This window comes from Ranitomeya imitator, chromosome 7, assembly GCF_032444005.1.
Source record: "Ranitomeya imitator isolate aRanImi1 chromosome 7, aRanImi1.pri, whole genome shotgun sequence".
NCBI classification, from domain to species: Eukaryota; Metazoa; Chordata; class Amphibia; order Anura; family Dendrobatidae; genus Ranitomeya; species Ranitomeya imitator.
The window spans coordinates 86907325-86927996 of record NC_091288.1 but is presented as its reverse complement, the minus strand read 5'-3'; the positions used below and the strand labels follow the sequence as shown (position 1 = coordinate 86927996).

The 20672-nt window shown below is 49.5% G+C and overlaps 1 protein-coding gene across 2 annotated transcripts in view; it reads right to left on the bottom strand.

Moving 5' to 3' along the window:
• FAM117B (family with sequence similarity 117 member B) overlaps positions 1 to 19749 on the bottom strand; it is a 68585-nt gene extending 48836 nt beyond the window's left edge. For both annotated transcript variants that reach the window (XM_069733578.1, XM_069733579.1), the window contains exon 1: positions 18996 to 19749. In XM_069733578.1, coding sequence (XP_069589679.1) covers positions 18996 to 19548 — 553 coding nt within the window. In that variant the 5' untranslated portion in view covers positions 19549 to 19749. The remainder of the gene's footprint in view (positions 1 to 18995) is intronic.
• Between the last annotated feature and the right edge of the window lie 923 nt (positions 19750 to 20672).

Genomic DNA, 20672 nt, shown 5'->3' with positions numbered 1-20672 from the left:
GATTGACCTACTGCTTTAATAAGTCTTATTACCCAGAGGTGATCTGCTATCCTACGGTTAAAGGGACTCTGTCACCTGAATTTGGCGGGACTGGTTTTGGGTCATATGGGCGGAGTTTTCGGGTGTTTGATTCACCCTTTCCTTACCCGCTGGCTGCATGCTGGCTGCAATATTGGATTAAGGTTCATTCTCTGTCCTCCATAGTACACGCCTGCGCAAGGCAAGATTGCCTTGTGCAGGCGTGTACTATGGAGGACAGAGAATGAACTTCAATCCAATATTGCAGCCAGCATGCAGCCAGCGGGTAAGGAAAGGGTGAATCAAACACCCGAAAACTCCGCCCATATGACCCAAAACCAGTCCTGCCAAATTCAGGTGACAGGTTCCCTTTTAAGAGAGCTCCTAGGGCCACAACAAGTAGTTTAACAGTGTTTGAATGGATCTAGCCCTGAAAGAAGTAGAAATTTGTCCTAAACTGTAGCATAAATGTTAGTGGTGACCTTCTTCCCACAATTCATTAGGATAGGGATCAGATTTTTTGAGAACTCCCTGCCACTAGAAGCATTCGCTCAAACGCCATGCTGTCAAATGAAGGTCCCTCACATTGGGATGCAGGATTGGCACCAGAGATAGGTCTTGGATTTCTGAAAGGAACAACAGATCTATTGCCATGAGGCACAGTCTCAAGAACCAAGTCCTTTTGAGACAGAAGGGCGCTATCAGTATCACCTCTGCCTGGTTTGTCCAAATTTTCCTCAGCACAATCAGAATTAATGCAATGGCAAAGAAGGCGTGGACTAGATTACTGGGCCACTTGTAAAGGAGGGCATCCACCCCAATAGGGGGATTCCTGGGGTCTAGGACGAGAAAAATTCTCTACTTTTGTTTAAAAAGGTCTATTGACCGTTTCCACCAAAGAGCAGTTTTGTGAAATATCAATGGGCTCAGAGACCACTGGTACTGGTTTATATGGTGAGGGATGGGGTAGTCTACTTCAGGGATTTAAGAGTTTTTAGAAATGGCAATTTTTCTGACCTGGTTTCACATGATTTTTTCCATCTCTTTCAGAAGTGGATTCACACCCAAGTTACTGCTGAAAAGAAAAAGTTAAGGTTCCTATCATTGACTCGCATCAGAGAAAAAGACAGTCATATTTGTATCTGATTGCTTCAGATACAAATATGACTTTTTCCCTGATGCGAGTCAACATTTCTGCCACCACTTTTGTGAATACCCTTGGGGCCAGTGGTCATAGCCATGTATACCTAATGTCCTGCAATGCCTGCACAAGATTAAAGAGACATAAATCAGAAAAACTACTACATTTTTAATTGGAGAAAATTGCTAAGATTATTACACCTACTACATATTGGGATAGGATCTTGGAGAGGAGAATACCCCTTTAATGTTTTGCTTATACACACCAGACCCTGGCCAACTTTGCAAAAATAGACATACTTTAGGAAGTACAAAGTCGGCCTGCCTAAATCAAACTTTACGCCACATACCGTATTTTTCGCTGCTTTATAAGATGCACCTAGATGTTAGAGAGGAAAATAAGAAAAAAACTATATTGAGCCAAATAGTGTGCAAAAACCTTTAATAAAATACAAAAATAATATCTGTGGATGACGATCTGTTATTGGGGGGGGGGGGGGGGGGGGGATCTGTGAATTACAGTACAGTGCCTGTAGTACTGTATATTGACTACCACCCCCCTCATCCTCAGGAGTACACCCACTTACTGTATATACGAATGTATTCTGAAAGATAAAGGAGATGGTAGTCACATTTGCAATAAACACCTTGGACACTACATTACAGTGTATATTTAGGCTATGTTCACACAGCGTCCTGTCCCTGTGGGTTCTCCCGCAGCGGATTTGATAAATCTGCCGGGCAAAACAACTGCGGTTCTCCCTGCAGATTTATCGCGGTTTGTTCCGCGGTTTCCGCCTATACTATTTGATGCTGCATATGCAGCAATATGCAGCATCAATAGTAATGTTAAAAATAATAAAAATTGGTTATACTCACCCTCTGACGTCCCGATCTCCTCGGCGCTGCACCCGGCGGTCCGGTTCCAAAGATGCTGTGCGAGAAGGACCCTTCGTGACGTCACGGTCATGTGACCGCGACGTCACCGCAGGTCCTGGTCGCACAGCATCTCTGACCGGACGGCCGCGTGCAGCGCTGAAGACTTCAGAGGGTGAGTATAACATGATTTTTTATTTTTATTCTTTTTTTTCACCCCAAAAATGGTTCCCAGGGCCTGGAGGAGAGTCTCCTCTCCTCCACCCCGGGTAGGAACCGCACATTATCTGCTTACTTCCCGCAACGTGGGCACAGCCCCATGCGGGAAGTAAGCGCTTCAATGTATTCCTATGGGTGCAGAATCGCAGCGATTCTGCACAAAGAAGTGACATGCTGCGGGTTTTAAACCGCTGCGTTCCCGCGCGGTTTTTCCCGCAGCATGTGCACAGCGGTTTGCGGTTTCCATAGGGTTTACATGTAAATGGAAACGCTATGGAAACTGCTGCGGACCCGCAGCATCAAAATCGCGGCGGTTCCGCGGTAAAAACCGCAAAGTGTGAACCCAGCCTTACACTAAGGCCATGTTCACACGTTCCTGATTTCCCTGCTGTTTTTTCTGCACTAAAAACCGCAGCTCTTGGCAGAAAACGCAGGTGCGTTTTTTGGTGCGTTTTCGGTGCGTTTTTTGATGCGTTTTTTTATGCAGTTTTCTCTGCAGAGTCTGTGTTTTCTAGGAGGTTTTTTTAGGGTTAAAATGGCTGAAAATACCCTAACCCTACCCCTAACCCTACCCCTACCCCTAACCCTACCCGTAGTGGGGAAAAGAAAAAAAAAAATTCTTTATTTTATTATTGTTACTACCTATGGGGGTGATAAAGGGGGGAGGGGGATCATTTACTTTTTTTTTTATTTTGATCACTGTGAGGTTATCACAGTGATCAAAATGTGCCTGGAACGAATCTGCCGGCCGATTCGGCAGGCGCACTGCGCATGCGCCCGCCATTTTGGAAGATGGCGGCGCCCAGGGAGAAGACGGACGGACGGACACCGGGAGGCCCAGTAAGTATAAGGGGGGAGATGAGGGCACGGGGGGGCGTCGGAGCACGGGGGTGGCATCGGAGCATGGGGGGGTGGGATTGGGGCACGGGGGGGGGGGGGCAGCCACACTCCGCCCACGCACTTCCTGCTGCAGCGGTTCTGCACCACAAACCGCAGAAAACCCGCAGATATTTTTTTCGTCTGCGGGTTTTACTGCGGGTTTGACCTCACAATGGAGGTCTATGGGTGCAGAACCGCTGCAGTTCCGCACAAAGAAGTGACATGGTCCTTCTTTTTTACCGCAGCTATTCAGCGCGGCTTTTTTAGTGAATTTCCGCATCATGTGCACAGCGGTTCCTGTTTTCCATAGGATACATTGTACTGTACCCTGCATGGAAAACAGCTGCGGACCTGCAGCGGCAAAATCGCGGCGGTTCCGCAGTAAAAAACGCATTGTGTGAACATGACCTAAGGCTATGTGCAGACGTCAGGATTTCTTGCAGAAACTTCCTAAACAAAACCGGACATTTTCTGCAAGAAATCTGGATGCGTTCGTTTTTTTTTTCGCTTTTTTTGCAGATTTTTTTGGAGGCTCCCAATGCAATAATATAGTGGGAAATCCAAAAAAATTAATTAACATGCTGCATTTTTTACCGCGATGCGTTTTTTTCGTGGAAAAAAACGCAACATATGCACAAAAATTGCGGAATGCATTCTAAATGATAGGATGCATATGTATGCGGTTTTATAGCGAAAAACGCAAAAAATCTGAAGCGTGTGCACACAGCCTCAATATGGCTAGAACCCCCATCATCCTTCAGAATATACCCATTGAATAGTATATTTTGAGGGATGATGAGGGTTGTGTGATCACCTTTCCTAAAAGGATCTCGGACTTGTGGGTACCGTTGTTGCAACATTAAACAGTGTGCAGGGACAGATATGTGATTGGTGAAGGCAGCTCAGTAATAGTTCCCCCCACCAATCACTATCCATCCCTGCAAAGGAGCAGAATCGCTCTTCTCTCCCTCCTTAGCTTTAGGTCTCTTCACACATCCGTGTCTCCAGTACGTGCGGTGACAGTTTTCACACGTACCGGAGACACTGACACACATAGACCCATTCAAATGAATGGGTTCGTGCACGTCAGTGTGTTTCCACAGACCGTGTGCCCCACACGTAGACTTGTCCATTTTTTACAGTCAGCACGAGCGGCAAAACGTCCCATACACGTGCACACGGAGAACCCACATGGATGTCATCCATGTAACACGCATCTGCACCGGGGAAGAAGCGCTATAGTACGTGCTGTTCCCCGGCACCAGGTGCTGAAGACGGCTCTCATCATTCTTCTCTGCTCTGCCGGCGTTTGGCGCGAGCAGAGGAGAATGATGAGAGTTATATTCAAGACAGAACAATGACAGCAGGTGGGGACTTTTTTGACTATTACTCCCATCAACCCACACATGCTGCTGCTAATAACAGTGACAGCAGGAGCAGATGATAGGGGTATTCCTCACCCGCCGCCTGCGATAAAAATGAATGAAAATCCCGCGTGGGTCCCCCATATTTCCTATAATCAGCCAGGCAAAACTTACAGCTGGGGGATGCAACCCTCAGCTTCAGCAAGGCTGGTTATCAAGAATAGAGGGGTCCCCACGCCTTATTTTTCAATTTTTTTTTTATTTTTTTTTTAAAGGCGTGGAGTTCTCCCTATTTTTGACAACCAGCCTTGCTAAGGCTCACAACTGAGGGCTGGTCTTCCCAGGCTGGTAAGGGGCCATGGATATTCCCCCCCCCCCCCCCCCCCCCCACCAGCCTAAAAATAGCAGCCCGCAGCTGCCCAGAAATGGCACATCTATTAGACACGCCAATTCTGGTGCTTTGCCCATCTCTTCCCTCTTGCCCTGTAGCGGTGGCAAATGGGGTTCATATTTGTGAGGTTGATGTCACCTTTGTATTGTCAGGTGAAATCAAGCCCACGGCTTAGTAATGGAGAGGAGTCTCTAAGACACTTATCCATTACTAATCCTAGAGTTGTACTCTAAATAAAGACACACCCAGAATGAAGTCCTTTAATTGAAAAAAATGACACAGACTCCTTTAATCTCAATTAAACATACCGTATATACTCGAGTATAAGCCGACCCGAGTATAAGCCGACCCCCCTAATTTTGCCACAAAAAACTGGGAAAACGTATTGACTCGAGTATAAGCCTAAGGTAGGAAATGCAGCAGCTACCGGTGAATTTCAAAAATAAAAATAGATGCTCCATATCGTTCATTATTGCCCCATAGATGCTCCATATAAAGCTGTGCCATATATAATGCTCTGCACCGTTCATTATGGCCCAATAGATGTTCCATAGAAAGCTGTGCCATATAGAATGCTCTGCACCGTTCATTATTGCCCCATAGATGCTCCACATAAAGCTGTGCCATATATAATGCTCTGCACCGTTTACATGGAGCATCTATGGGGCCATAATGAAGCTGTGCCATATAGAATGCTCTGCACCGTTTACATGGAGCATCTATGGGGCCATTATGAAGCTGTGCCATAATGAATGCTCTGCACCGTTCATTATGGCCCCATAGATGTTCCATAGAAAGCTGTGCCATATGGAATGCTCTGCACCGTTCATTATTGTCCCATAGATGCTCCATATAAAACTGTGCCATATATAATGCTCTGCACCGTTGATTATTGCCCCATAGATGCGCCATATAAAGCTGTCCAATATATAATGCTGCTGCTGCAATAAAAAAAAAAATAAAAAAAACACATACTCACCTCTCTTGCTCAGGACGCCGGCGCTTTCAATATTTACCTGCTCCTCGTGCGGCTCCATCTCCAGCACTGACGCTCAGCAGAGGGCGCGCACTGACTACGTCACCGCGCCCTCTAACCTGAGCGTCACTGCCAGAGGACGCTGGAGACGGAGCCGCACCGCAGCGAGGAGCAGGTAAATATCGCGCAGCGCTCCCCTCCCCGTATACTTACCTGCTCCTGGCGCGGTCCCTGCTTCTCTCGGCGCTGCATCTTCTTTCTGTATTGAGCAGTCACAGTTACCGCTCATTTTCAGTCATGAATATGCGGCTCCACCTCTATGGGACTGTAATGAGCGGTACCATGTGACCGCTCAATACAGGAAGAAGATGCAGCGCTGGAAGAAGCAGGGACTACAGGGACCGCGCCGGAGCAGGTAAGTATAACTAGACAGCCCCCGCTCCCCCTCCCCTGCCGACCCCGGGTATGACTCGAGTATAAGCCGAGAGGTGGACTTTCAGCCCAAAAAAATGGGCTTAAAATCTCAGCTTATACTCGAGTATATACGGTACTTAAGACCTCGCCTAATTCCACTGAAGCCCTCGTTCTCCTATAATAAAAGTAAAATAAAAAAAACTATATACCATACCTGTCTGTCGTTCAGTCCCACGCCACAATCCATGTCTGGGAGAGAAACAGTTTTCAACCTGGACAGTGCCAAGAAGCGACTGTCCGTCCAGGCTGAAAACCACTGGTGAATGAGCAGCTGTGAGCACAGCATCATTAACCAGCGGTGACATCATTGAGGCCAGGCCAAAAGCTCCATCTGCGCCGCATCCATTTTCCTGGAGACATCGTGTAGAGGCTGGCACGGATGGAGATCTCGGCTTTCCTCTATTTGCGCCTGCGCTGACTGAGAAGCTAGACCCCGGAAGAAGAATAGCGGCCGCCATATGCCATCGCAGGGCCACAGCTCACCATCGTACCACCACCGCTCGCGGCCGTACCACCACCGCACAACGCAGGACTGCCACACCAACACTGCAACACCTCCAGTTCTGGGCCCGCAGGATTGGTAAGAAAGTGTTCGGTTTATAAGACTAATTTTGGGGATCACAAAAGTGCGTTTTATAATCTGAAAAACACGGTACGTCATTCTCCAATCAGTTGCGGTAGGTGCCCTTAATTCATTAAGTAGAGTGGGCTTCTGAATGGATTAGGTACACCTTACTCCAGTGGTACCATCCATTAAGACTGAGCAAAAAAGGGGAGAAGCCAGCGCAGCCTAAGGTTAAGACGCAATACATAAAGTGCAAATGCACATATTAATTTCTAACTGTATTTTCAAAATGAGACATTTAGCAAACAATTGATCAATTCTTTGAGCCACCCCGCCTCTTCACGGCAATCTCATATTGGGGCAGTCCTACACTACGTTTTTTATATTCGCTGTGCCATAAAGGCCTCCTAAATGAACTAAATGCAAGACCACATTAAAAACATGCTATACCTGGAGCATATACTGAGTCACCCCCATGGCGCCAGAGTAGGCAAGCGAGGATAAAGGTTGACCAGGTCCAGACAGACATTTCGGATCCAACCTCCACACTGCCTATCTAGAGCCACAGATGAAGAGTGAAACAGGCTGAGGCACAGGTGCATAATTAAACAAAGCCTGAGGCAGGGCAGGGCTGCTGTGTGTGAACAGCAGCCTATCAATCACTGAGACACAGAAAGAATGGCGCACATAACCAGGCGCGGCGCACGGCAACAGTGGTGGTCAAAAATACAGTTAGAAATTAATATGTGCATTTGCACTTTATGTATTGCGTCTTAACCTTAGGCTGCGCTGGCTTCTCCCCTTTTTTTGATCCATTAAGACTAGTGTGTCAGTTGTAGGATATGGTCACTTGTTCAGTAGTCATCGAATAGAATGGCTCCAACAGCAATACGTTGACAAAAGTTGAGCAGACTTTTTTTTTGTCCAGCTTTAAAAAACTGATTTCAGCTCAATCCTTTTTTATTTTACACTGAAGTCTACAGAAAACCGATGTGTCTACACAACTTCTTTCTAGATCCTTTAATGTGGATGATTACTGGACGTGTGCACTTAGCCTTAATAAAATCAAGCCTAAAATGTTTAAAGGGTTGCCTCACCTCTGTTCGTTGAAAAGAGCCATGAAGCACTCTGCACAACCCATGTATTACAGTCACATTCATATTGGTGTGCACCGTGCATACCAGATCTTCTTCTGCAGCTGAGGTTGCCCAGTTTCCCTAGGTAAGAACAGTTGTATGCACGTACGGTACAGTCCCACGTATTGTTTGTACTTTTTTGTTTATTAAATTACTAATGGCTGCATGATTTTACATATAAAAAAAAAAAAAAAAAATCACCAATTAAAAGTGTGGCCAATATCAATGCTACTATCTTCATGTTCATGAAAATTGTCCCAAAAAACACAAGACTGCAATGTGTGAACATACTCTTAGGCCATGTTAACACATTCAGTATTTGCAAAACCAGGAGTGGTGATAAATGCTGAAGTGGTGATGTGTTTCTTTTATACTTTTCCTCTTACTGTTCCACTCCTGGTTTTTGCTTACAAATACGGATGTAAAATACTGAATGTTTCCTTAGAGAACAGCAATTGCGATTCAGGCATTTACTTAGTAGATTAATCATACATGTCCCAAACAATTGATGCGCGACACTTTACCAATGAATTTACAACCCGTATCTAACACAGCAGGTAAAATGCTGCTAGATATGAAGACATTCAAGTTTAAGGGTGCGTGTTCACTGTCCAGAATGTCGGCACTTTGGACGGAGTGGAAAACCCGCTCCGCCCAAAGCGCCGCCCAATTCTGTACGAGCGGTGATTCCGGATGTGTTCATTGCACACATCCGGAATCGCCGCACCCCATACATAGGGCCCTGTTATTTACTTTGCGGTGACGGAGCGTCGCCGCAAGGTAAACGGACATGTTGCGTTCTAAAAAGACGCGTCGCATGTCCGTAAACGCAGGGCCGCCGGGTGCATGTTCACATGCATAATGGGGACGGGATGTCATAAAATCCCCTCCACTATGCTGTAACATCTGGACGCTGCGGGTTGAACGCTGCGGTTCTACCCAGCGTTCAATCGGCAGCTAATCCGGATGTAATCCGGACCGTGGACACATACCATAATTAAAAAATATATTTTTATTTATATATAAAACCAAAAACACTAATTAAAGAGACAGGGCAATATGCCTTCAGAAAAGGGGAGGACAAGCAAGGTAACAACAAATCCAGGTAATATATTGAAAACATACATGTAGAAGTTAATAATATGCACTATCCTGATCCTGTCTAGAGATGAGCGAACACTGTCGCCTCCCTCCTTATTCGGCAAGCTAAGGGTACCGTCTCACAGTGGCACTTTTGTCGCTACGACGGTACGATCCGTGACGTTCCAGCGATATCCATATGATATCGCTGTGGCTGACACGCAGCAGCAATCAGGGACCCTGCTGAGAATCGTACGTCGTAGCAGATCGTTTGGAACTTTCTTTCGTCGCTGGATCTCCCGCTGTCATCGCTGGATCGGTGTGTGTGACACCGATCCAGCGATGCGTTCGCTTGTAACCAGGGTAAACATCGGGTTACTAAGCGCAGGGCCGCGCTTAGTAACCCGATGTTTATCCTGGTTACCATCGTAAATGTAAAAAAAAAAACTAACAGTACATACTTACATTCCGGTGTCCGTCAGGTCCCTTGCCGTCTGCTTCCCGCACTGACTGACTGCCAGCCGTAAAGTGAAAGCACAGCACAGCGCGCTGTGCTTTCACTTTACAGCCGGCAGTCAGTCAGTGCGGGAAGCAGACGGCAAGGGACAGACACCAGAATGTAAGTATGTAGTGTTTGGTTTTTTTTTTACGCTGGTAACCAGGGTAAACATCGGGTTACTAAGCGCGGCCCTGCGCTTAGTAACCCGATGTTTACCCTAGTTACCTGGGGACCTCGGCATCGTTGGTCGCTGGAGAGCTGTCTGTGTGACAGCTCTCCAGCGACCACACAACGACTTACCAACGATCACGGCCAGGTCGTATCGCTGGTCGTGATCGTTGGTAAATCGTATAGTGTAACGGTACCCTAATAGAGCTTACCGAATAGCTGCATCGGCAACCCGGATACCTAGATCGCGCCCGATAATCAGGCGTCCGGTGCTGTAGCTGCATGTGGCGGCTGTGTGACAGTCACAACGCATGGATGGAGAGAGCCCGTGTACTGTGGCTCTCACACAGCCAGCACATGCAGCTGCAGCATCGGACACCTGATTATCAGGAGCGCTCCAGGTATCCTGGTTGCCGATGCAGCTATTCGGTAAGCTCTATTAGCTTGCCGAATAAGAAGGGAGCCGACGATGTTCACTCATGTCTAATCCAGTCGACAATATGCAAATGCTTGTGTAGAGAAGTCAAAGAACAGTACATATAAAACCATAGACGATATAGATGCCAAGATGACATTTCTATTAAATGTAATACTGATAGTAATATATCATACTCCCTAACAAGTTAAAGCCTGTTATGCAGCATTCTATAATGCTGTATATCTGCCCCCAACCCAACATGAAAGATAAGAAAAAACTTTTACTATACCCGCCCATGGGGTGCACATGTCTGAGGGGTGTCGCTCTTCTTGGTCTGGCACATTCCTTCTTCTTGCAATGCCAACCTCCTTTTTGCTTTGTGTGGATGACACATCCCTACGTCATCTACACAGTCTCCCCGGCATTGCGCAGCTGTGCAGGTGCACTTCTGTTTCCTGACTAGGGCAGAGTAAAGTACTCCAGTGTGCATGCGCAGAGGCGCGCTGACTTTGAGGCGTCTGCGCACTGCAGTACTTTGCTCTGCCCTCACCAGGGTAGAAAGGTGCCCCTGAGCAGGAGCGCGATACCGGAGAGACTGTGTGGATGACGTAGGGATGCGTCATACAAACGAAGAAGAGGGACAGCATCGCAAGAAGAAGCAAAGTACTGAACAAAGACCAAAGAACACTCATCGGACCCAACAGGTGAGTATAATTAAAGGTCTGTTTCTTATCTTTCAGATAGGGTTGGGGACATTATGGAATGCTGTACATCAGGCCTGAAAGGCGGTGGTCGTACCTCTTATCAGTCAAACCTGGTGACAGGTTCTCTTTAACTTGTTAGGGAGTAGAATATATTATTATTATCAGGATTCAATTTCATAACAATGTCATCTATTTCATATATATGTAATCTGTTCCTTAGGATTTCTCTACACAAGCACTTTGATATTGTTTACAGGATATTGCATATTATTAACTTTGCACTTTATTTACACACATGGTCAAAATTGTTGGTAATGACAAATACCAACCCACAATGGTCATAATTAAAAGATCTATGAAAATGAACAAATGAAAGTCAGACATTGCTTTCCAACCATGCTTCCACAGAATCTTTTAAAAAATAAAACTCATGAAATAGGCCTGGACAGAAATGATGGTACCCTTAACTTAAAATTTGGTTGCACAACCTTTTGAGGGAATCACTGCATCAAACAGTTCCTGTAACTGTCAATGAGACTTCTGCACCTCTCGACAGGTATTTTGGCCGACTCCTCAAGAGCAAACTGCTCCAGTTGTCTCGTGTTTGAAGGTTGCCTTTTCCAGACGGCATGTTGCAGCTCTTTCCAAAGATGCTCAATAGGATTTAGGTCACGGCTCATAGAAGGCCACTTCAGCATAGTTCAATGTTTTCCTCTGAACCATTCTTGGGTGTTTTTGGCTGTGTGTTTTGGGTCATTATCCTGTTGCAAGACCCATGACCTGCGACTGACCAAGCTTTCTGACAGTGGGCAGCACATTTCTCTAGAATCCCTTGATAATCTTGATATTTCATTGTACCCTGCACAGATTCTAGACACCCTGTGCCAGATTCAGCAAAGCAGCCCCAGAACATAACAGAGCCACCTCCTTGTTTCACAGTAGGGACAGTGTTCTTTTCTTGATATGCTTCATTTTTCCATCTGTGAACATAGAGTTGATGTGCCTTGCCAAAAAGTTCAATTTTTGTCTCATCTGTCCATAGGACATTCTCACAGCTTTATGACTTGTCAGCATTAAGTTTGGCAAATTCCAGTCTGGCCTTTTATGATTTTTTTTTTTTTTTCAACAATGGTGTCCTCTTTGGTCGTCTCCCATTAAAGGGAACCTGTCACCCCGTTTTTTGAGATTGAGATATAAATACTGTTAAATAGGGCCTGCGCTGTGCGTTACTATAGTGTATGCAGTGTACCCCGATTCCCCACCTACGCTGCGCAATACATTACCAAAGTCGCCGTTTTCGCCTGTCAATCAGGCTGGTCAGGTCGGGTGGGCGTGTTCACAGCGCTGTTTCTTCCTCAGCTTTACGTTGGTGGCGTAGTGGTGTCCACACGTTGAGGTGACTAATCCACTGTGGGCACGTGAACAAGGAGCGCGCGATCTGCGCTATCACCCCCTGTCATCGGTGGGGGCGGCCATCTTCCTGGGGCCGCGCGTGCGCACATGTAGTGCTCTGCTGCACGGGGCTTCAGGAAAATGGCCGCGGGATGCCGCGCGTGCGCACAAGAGATCGCGGCGGCCATTTTCCCAAAGCCGAGTTTGCATCTCGGCTTTGGGAAAATGGCCGCCGCGATCTCCATCTGCGCACGCGCGGCATCCCGCGGCCATTTTCCTGAAGCCCCGTGCAGCAGAGCACTACATCTGCGCACGCGCGGCCCCAGGAAGATGGCCGCCCCCACCGATGACAGGGGGTGATAGCGCAGATCGCGCGCTCCTTGTTCACGTGCCCACAGTGGATTAGTCACCTCAACGTGCAGACACCACTACGCCACCAACGTAAAGCTGAGGAAGAAACAGCGCTGTGAACACGCCCACCCGACCTGACCAGCCTGATTGACAGGCGAAAACGGCGACTTTGGTAATGTATTGCGCAGCGTAGGTGGGGAATCAGGGTACACTACATACACTATAGTAACGCACAGCGCAGGCCCTATTTAACAGTATTTATATCTCAATCTCAAAAAACGGGGTGACAGGTTCCCTTTAAGCCCACTTTGGATAAGACAACGACGGATGGTGCGATCTGACACGGATGTTCCTTGAGCTTGAAGTTCACCTTTAATCTGTTTAGAAGTTTTTCTGGGCTCTTTTGTTACCATTCGTATTATCGTCTCTTTAATTTGTCATCAATTTTCCTTCTGTGGCCATGTCCAGGAAGGTTGGCTACAGTCCCATGGATCTTACATTTCTGAATAATATGTGCAACTGTAGTCACAGGAACATCAAACTGCTTTGAGATGGTCTTGTAATTTTTACCTTTAACACGTTTGTCTATAATTTTGGGGGCGTGCATCGCACTCGAGACCACCACTAATCAGGTAATCTATCTTGTCCATTAGTACTCTGCCTGCATCCAAACCAATTACGACAGTACAGGGAGCATTGCAACATTATCTACAGCAGCTCTGAGCTTGCTGCATTTTGATCATACTATTTCTGCATCATAGTGACTATTGTAATTTTACTTACACTATAGCAGTATAACTATTTGCTGCAGCCCTGTTTTTTCAGTTTGATATTAATCCTGTATCATTGCAGCCATTGGAAATTCTATTCAATTACAGCAGTATATTGTGATTAAATCTTCACATTTATTCAGGTGTGCTTTCATTTCAACTTTTTTCAGTATGTATTTAATTATTTTTCAATACATTTTGCACCTTGCACAAAGCACATTCTTGTGTTTTTTTTAATCTATTTAGTCTTTTGTATTTTTTTTTTTATTTACTCTATAAATCACTGGAGTCCTGGGTTCTAAACCCACCTTGGACAACATCTGCAAGGAGTTTGTATGTTCTCCCCGTGTTTGCGTGGGTTTCCTCTGGTTTCCTCCCACATTCCAAAGACATACTGATAGGGAATTTAGATTGTGAGCCCCATCGGGGACAGCGATGATAATGTGTGCAACCTGTAAAGCGCTGCTGAATATGTTAGCGCTATATAAAAAAGAAAGAAAAAGATATCACTACATATTTTATATATTTTTTTCTCGAACTCCTTTGAGCCACTACTGTTATTATTATACAACATCATTTGTGATGCTGTATTAGGCGGAATCTTAGGCTTTTCTTTAGTTTTCTTTTTTAATGGCTGTAATATTGGGTATTTAACCCTTTTACAATATCTGATTATTTTTCGCTATTTGTACCTAGTTTTGGTGGTCTTTTATACATATATTTTTATACAAGGGATTTTTTTTGATGTGTCATGTTATAAATAAGTGATATTATACGTGTGGGCACATCTTGTGCTGATAGCATTATTGACCAATATCAAAGGTATTTTAACCTGTATAGTTTCTCGTCTTTTTATTTTAATTTTTAGTCCAGGTTTTTCTTTTGGGTTGATAACTGTAGTCACAAGAACATCAAGCTGCTTGGAGATGGTCTTATAACTTTTACCTTTAACATGTTTGTCTATAATTTTCTTTCTAATCTCCTGAGATGACTCTTTCCTTCGCTTCCTCTGGTCCATGTTGAGTGTGACACACACCATGTCACCAAACAGCACAGTGAGTATCTGTAGCCCTATATACAGGGCCACTCACTGATTTTCCAAGATTGTAGACACCCGTGATGCTAGTTAGTGGACACACCTTGATTTAATATCTCCCTTTTGTCACATTTTCAGGGGTACGATCATTTCTATCCAGGCCTATTTCATGAGTAATTTTTTTTTTTAATTCTGTGGAAGTATGGTTGAAAAGCAATGTCTGACTTTCACTTGTTCATTTTCATAGATTTTTAATTTATTATTACTTTTGTCAGATTCAAGTTATTTCTGTGACAATTGTGGGGTTTTCGGTCATTAAATGAGGTGTACCAACAATTTTGACCACATGTGTATAATAGCCATATTTGTGGCTTAACAATATAGGTCTTTGTATGCACTTTCCTCTTGACAAATATCGTCAACATACATTTTGCATCTTGCTAACACTCTGGATATATCTGCATGTATAAATTTCCATTACTTGGATTTCTCGGTTTCTTATGACTGTTGTGTCATAAGTAACATAAGATATCGTGAGATGTATTGGTTTTATACATTAATTAATAATAATTTATCATTAAGCGTGAACCTCTTCAAATCTGGCAGCTTGTTACCTACTGTGTCAGATACAGGTTGTAGTTTCCATAGTAGATGTGGATAAGGCTAGGTTCACATTGCGTTACGGCAGTCCGTCTAGCGCATAGCGCTACGGACTGCGCTAACGCAATGTCCCAAAAGGGATCGCATTAGCCGATCCCGCTAGCGCAGATGCCCGATCTGCGCTAGCGAGGAACGGACCGCGAACACTGCAAGCAGCGTTCGAGGTCCGTCACTCAAATGACGGCACATCGATAGCGCACGCCCAATGTGGGCGATGTGTTCGCCATTACAAGCAATGGCGGCCTTAACGGACTTTTTACACCGCGTTTTGCTGCGGTGTAACGTAGTCCGTTAAACGGGTTCACATAACGCAATGTGAACCTAGCCTAAGGCCAGGGATACACTGCGACTTTTTGTACTGTTAGGCTAGGTTCAGATTGCGTTAGGGCAATACGTTTAGCGCTAAGCGCTAGCGGATTGCGCTAACGCAATGTCTTTTTCGGGGTCGCGTTTAACGTCCCCGCTCTTGCAGATCCCCGATCTGCGAGAGTGGGGAACGGACCTCGGGCGCGCCGCGGACGCTGCAAGCAGCGTCCGAGACGCGTCACAAAACGCCGGCACATCGCTAGCGCGTGCCGAAAATCGCACGCGCTAGCGATGCGCGTTCCCATTGCTGCCAATGGCCGCGCTAATGGACGCGTTGCACGGCGTTAATTTCGCCGTGCAACGCTATTCGTTAGCGCGGTCCCATTAACGCAATCTGAACCTAGCCTTACTGATTGATAGGGACAGCCGCAGTTCATCCAATTGCATGCAACTCAATGTATTGCTCTGGGCTACAGCTAAATACTATCAGTAGTGCTACAAAAAGTAGCAGTGTAGTCGAAGGCTACGTCACCGTAATCAGGAAATCGCCCCCCCCCCATGCGAATGGGGGACACAATCCGACCCCTCCATCCATGCAAATGTGGGAGTCATGCACCGAGGCCCACCAATCCCCTGCGAATGGGGGACACGCGCCGAGGCCCCCCTCCCCTGCGAATGGGGGACACGCGCCGAGGCCCCCCTCCCTCCCCTGTGAATGGGGGGACACGCGCCGAGGTCCCCCCTCCCTCCCCTGCGAATGGGGGGACACGCGCCGAGGTCCCCCCTCCCTCCCCTGCGAATGGGGGGACACGCGCCGAGGTCCCCCCTCCCTCCCCTGCGAATGGGGGGACACGCGCCGAGGTCCCCCCTCCCTCCCTGCGAATGGGGGGACACGCGCCGAGGTCCCCCCTCCCTTGCGAATGGGGGACACGCGCCGAGGTCCCCCCTCCCTTGCGAATGGGGGACACGTGCCGAGGTCCCCCCTCCCTTGCGAATGGGGGACACGTGCCGAGGTCCCCCCTCCCTTGCGAATGGGGGACACGTGCCGAGGTCCCCCCTCCCTTGCGAATGGGGGACACGTGCCGAGGTCCCCCCTCCCTTGCGAATGGGGGACACGTGCCGAGGCCCCCCTCCCTCCCCTGCAAATGGGGAACACGTGCCGAAGTGCCCCCTCTCTTGCAAATGGGGGAAACACTCCAAAGACCCCTCTCCCCTGTGAAGGGGTACACATGCTACAAAGACCCCCCCCCCCCCACTCACTTGCGAATGGGAGACATGCGCCGAGCCCCATCCCCTGCGAATGGGGGACACGCTTTGAGCCCATTCCCCATCCCCTGCGAAAAGGGAAACACGCTGAGTGAGGCCCACCCATCCATGCGAATGAGGGAGTAACACGCCAAGGCCCACCCATCCACTGCAAATGAGGAACACACGCCAAGGCCCACCCACTGCAAATGGGGAACACGCCGAGCCACTCTCCTGTGAACTGGGGACTGGCATCGAGCCCCTCCCCCATGCCTTGCGAAAGGGTGGAGGAGACATGCACATCGAGACCCTCTTCCATCCCCTCCATCCATGCAAATGTGGGAGTCATGCGCCGAGGCCCCCCTCCTTCCCCTGCGAATGGGGGACACGCGCCGAGGCCCCCCTCCTTCCCCTGCGAATGGGGGACACGCGCCGAGGCCCCCCTCCCTCCCCTGCGATTGGGGGGACACGCGCCGAGGCCCCCCTCCCTCCCCTGCGAATGGGGGGACACGCGCCGAGGTCCCCCCTCCCTTGCGAATGGGGAACACGTGCCGAGGTCCCCCCTCCCTTGCGAATGGGGGACACGTGCCGAGGCCCCCCTCCCTCCCCTGCAAATGGGGGACACGTGCCGAAGTGCCCCCTCTCTTGCAAATGGGGGAAACACTCCAAAGACCCCTCTCCCCTGTGAAGGGGTACACATGCTACAAAGACCCCCCCCACTCCCTTGCGAATGGGAGACATGCGCCGAGCCCCATCCCCTGCGAATGGGGGACACGCGCCGAGCCCATTCCCCATCCCCTGCGAAAAGGGAAACACGCTGAGTGAGGCCCACCCATCCATGCGAATGAGGGAGTAACACGCCAAGACCCACCCATCCACTGCAAATGAGGAACACACGCCAAGGCCCACCCACTGCAAATGGGGAACACGCCGAGCCACTCTCCTGTGAACTGGGGACTGGCATCGAGCCCCTCCCCCATGCCTTGCGAAAGGGTGGAGGAGACATGCACATCGAGACCCTCTTCCATCCCCTGCGAATGGAGGGGACATGCACCAAGCCCCTTACCATCCCCTGCAAAAGGGGGGACATGCACCAAGCCCCTTACCATCCCCTGCAAAAGGGGGGGGGACATGCACCAAGCCCCTTACCATCCCCTGCAAAAGGGGGAGTCACACTGAGGCCCACCCATCCACTGCAAATGAGGAAAACAGGCTGAGGCCCACCCATCTACTGCAAATGAGGAACACACGCTGAGGCCCACCCATACACTGCAAATGGGTGACACGCTGAACCCCTTGCCCATCCCCTGCGAAGGGGGAGACACATGCTGAGATCCTCCCCTATCCCCTGCGAAATAGGGGACACATGTTGAGCACCTCCCCTGTGAATTGGGGACCGGCAACGAGCCCCTTCCCCATCCCTTGCAAAAGGGTGGAGGGGACATGCACGTCGAGACCCTCTTCCATCCCCTGCGAATGGAGGGGACACGCACCAAGCCCCTTACCATCCCTTGCAAAAGGCAGTCACACGCCAATGCCCACCCATCCACTGCAAATAAGGAACACACGCTGAGGCCCACCCATCCACTGCAAATCGGTGACACGCCGAACCCCTTGCCCATCCCCTGCGAAGGGGGGTACACATGCCGAGATCCTCCCCTATTATCCCCTGCGAAATAGGGGACACATGTCGAGCACCTCCCCTGTTAATTGGGGACCGGCGTCAAGCCCCTTCCCCATCCCTTGCAAAAGGGTGGAGGGGACATGCACGTCGAGACCCTCTTCCATCCCCTGCAAACGGAGGGGACACGCACCAAGCCCCTTACCATCCCCTGCAAAAGGCAGTCACACGCTGAGGCCCACCCACCCACTGCATTACTCCGTTTGGGGGGGGGGGGGGGGGACACATGCAGAGACCCTCCCCTATCCCCTGCGAAATACAGGACAAATGCCAAGCCCCTCCCATATCCCCTGCAAAATAGGGGACACATGTCGAGTACCTCCCCTGTGAATTGGGGATCGGCGTCGAGTCGCTTCCCCATCCCCTACAAAAGAGGGGGGGTGGGGGCACACACACCAAGCCATTTACATGCGAATGGGGGACACAAACCAAGCCCCTTCCCTGCAAATGGGGGACACACACCAAAATCCCCCTTGTGAATGGGGGACACAAACATTGCTTTTGTCTGGTCATACCAGACAATTTCTACAAAGCCTCCTCAATCCAAATACCAGAGAATGCAGAAATAAAGAGGCGCTGATAAGAGCAGAGGACACAGCGGACCCCCACTACATGCATGTCTACGGTCAGGGCACTGGGGGGCTTACCTTTTGGGGACACACTCTCTGGGGAGCTCCTCTGCTGCCAGCCCGACCTGCTGACGTTAGACAAGGACACCGGAGACGGGGAGGAGGAGGAGGACGGCGCCCCCGGGGTGCTGGGATCCGCGGCGGGGCTGGAGACCCCCGGGGAGGGTGAGGTAGGGGAGCCCAGGGTGGGCTGTTGGTGGTGATGGTGGTGGTGATGCGAATGATGGTGGTGATGATGGTGGTGGTGATGGTGGTGTCCCCTGGTGGGAGACGCCCCGGTCTGTGTGGACACGGTGGGGCTGTTCCGGGAGCTGGTGACGGCAGGGGGAGATTCCACGCCGTTGCCGTTAGCCCCGCTGCCCCTGCCGGGACTGCTGCTGCGCGGAGAATGGCGGAGGGCGGATCCGTTGTTATTATTCGCCCGTGTGGGGCTGCCGTGCTGCTTCAGCTGGAAGGGCACCGTGGCTCTCATAGGCTGCAGCCGACTGCCCGGTGCAGCGCCGGTGCTGCCGTTGGAGGGGGTCACCGGAGGTGTCGGGGAGCCATTTCTCCTCACCCGCTGCTGGGACATCTCCCACTCGTCCTATGGTTTCTCTGGTCTAGAAATGGCGGCAGCTGTGACACCCAAACCACGGCGACAATAGTCTAGAGTCCGGCAACCGTCACTGCCGGTAACCGCGTGGTGCGGGGCCCCGCGGTGTCGGTGCTATGGTGGCTGCACCTGTGGACCCCGCGGCTGCCGTCTGGAGACAACACAACACCCTGTGCGCCTGCGCCCCGCCTACCGACACTGCCGTGTTCCTGATTGGCTTATCTCCCGCCAATAGGCTTGCATCGTTCTGCGGAGCAACAGTAGCTGACTGGCTGCTGAGCGCCGCTTCAGGCTGGGGAGCCAGTGAGGTCGCGGTTCCCAGGCCTTCAGGGACCGAGTGTGAGGCAGAGGTGGGGAGGAGGCGGGAGTGCGCCGCACTCTGTAGTGGGCAGCACGGCGGCGGCCAGTCACCTGCCAGAGGTTGTCATTGCGGCACAGGAGGCTGGACCAGGCGCAGCAGCTCCTCTGTCGTCATGGCTGTAGTAACAGGAGAATGCCGCTGGCAGCAGCTTGTGAGGGGGAGGTGGGCCGTCTAGTACCACGTCTGCCTATGAATGGCCCTCCTGTGTTATTCGTGTCAGGACAGAAAACACAAAGCCAGAGCAAGGACGCCGGGAGATGGTTACCTCACCTTACCTCAGCTCCTGCGCGCAAGCAGAAATGGCATCCGCTGAGGAAACCATTCTGCCACAGTCATGGCATTATTCATGGTCCTGAGAGCATCTGCCCACAGCTACACCACAGATTAGGCCGGGCTCATGGTGATGCTCCGCATACGGGCAGGGTCATAGTGGGGTCCATACTGCCCCAGGCACATTATAACAGTAAGGGACCGGACTTGAAAAATACCGTAGTTTGTAGCATCTAGTGTGTTATAGAGGCCTGATCCTTGGTTAAAAAAATATCTGTTGTTATAGGGAATCTGTCACCTAATTTTGGCCCTATAAATTGCGGCCACCGCCATCAGGGGCTTATCTACAGCATTCTGTAATGCTGTAGATAAGCCCCCCCCCCCCTTTTCCGCCTGGTGGATACCGACGGTTTCCGAAAGCTGATGGCCATCGCAGTCCCCCAGTACCAATTCTCCAGTCGCCATTACTTTT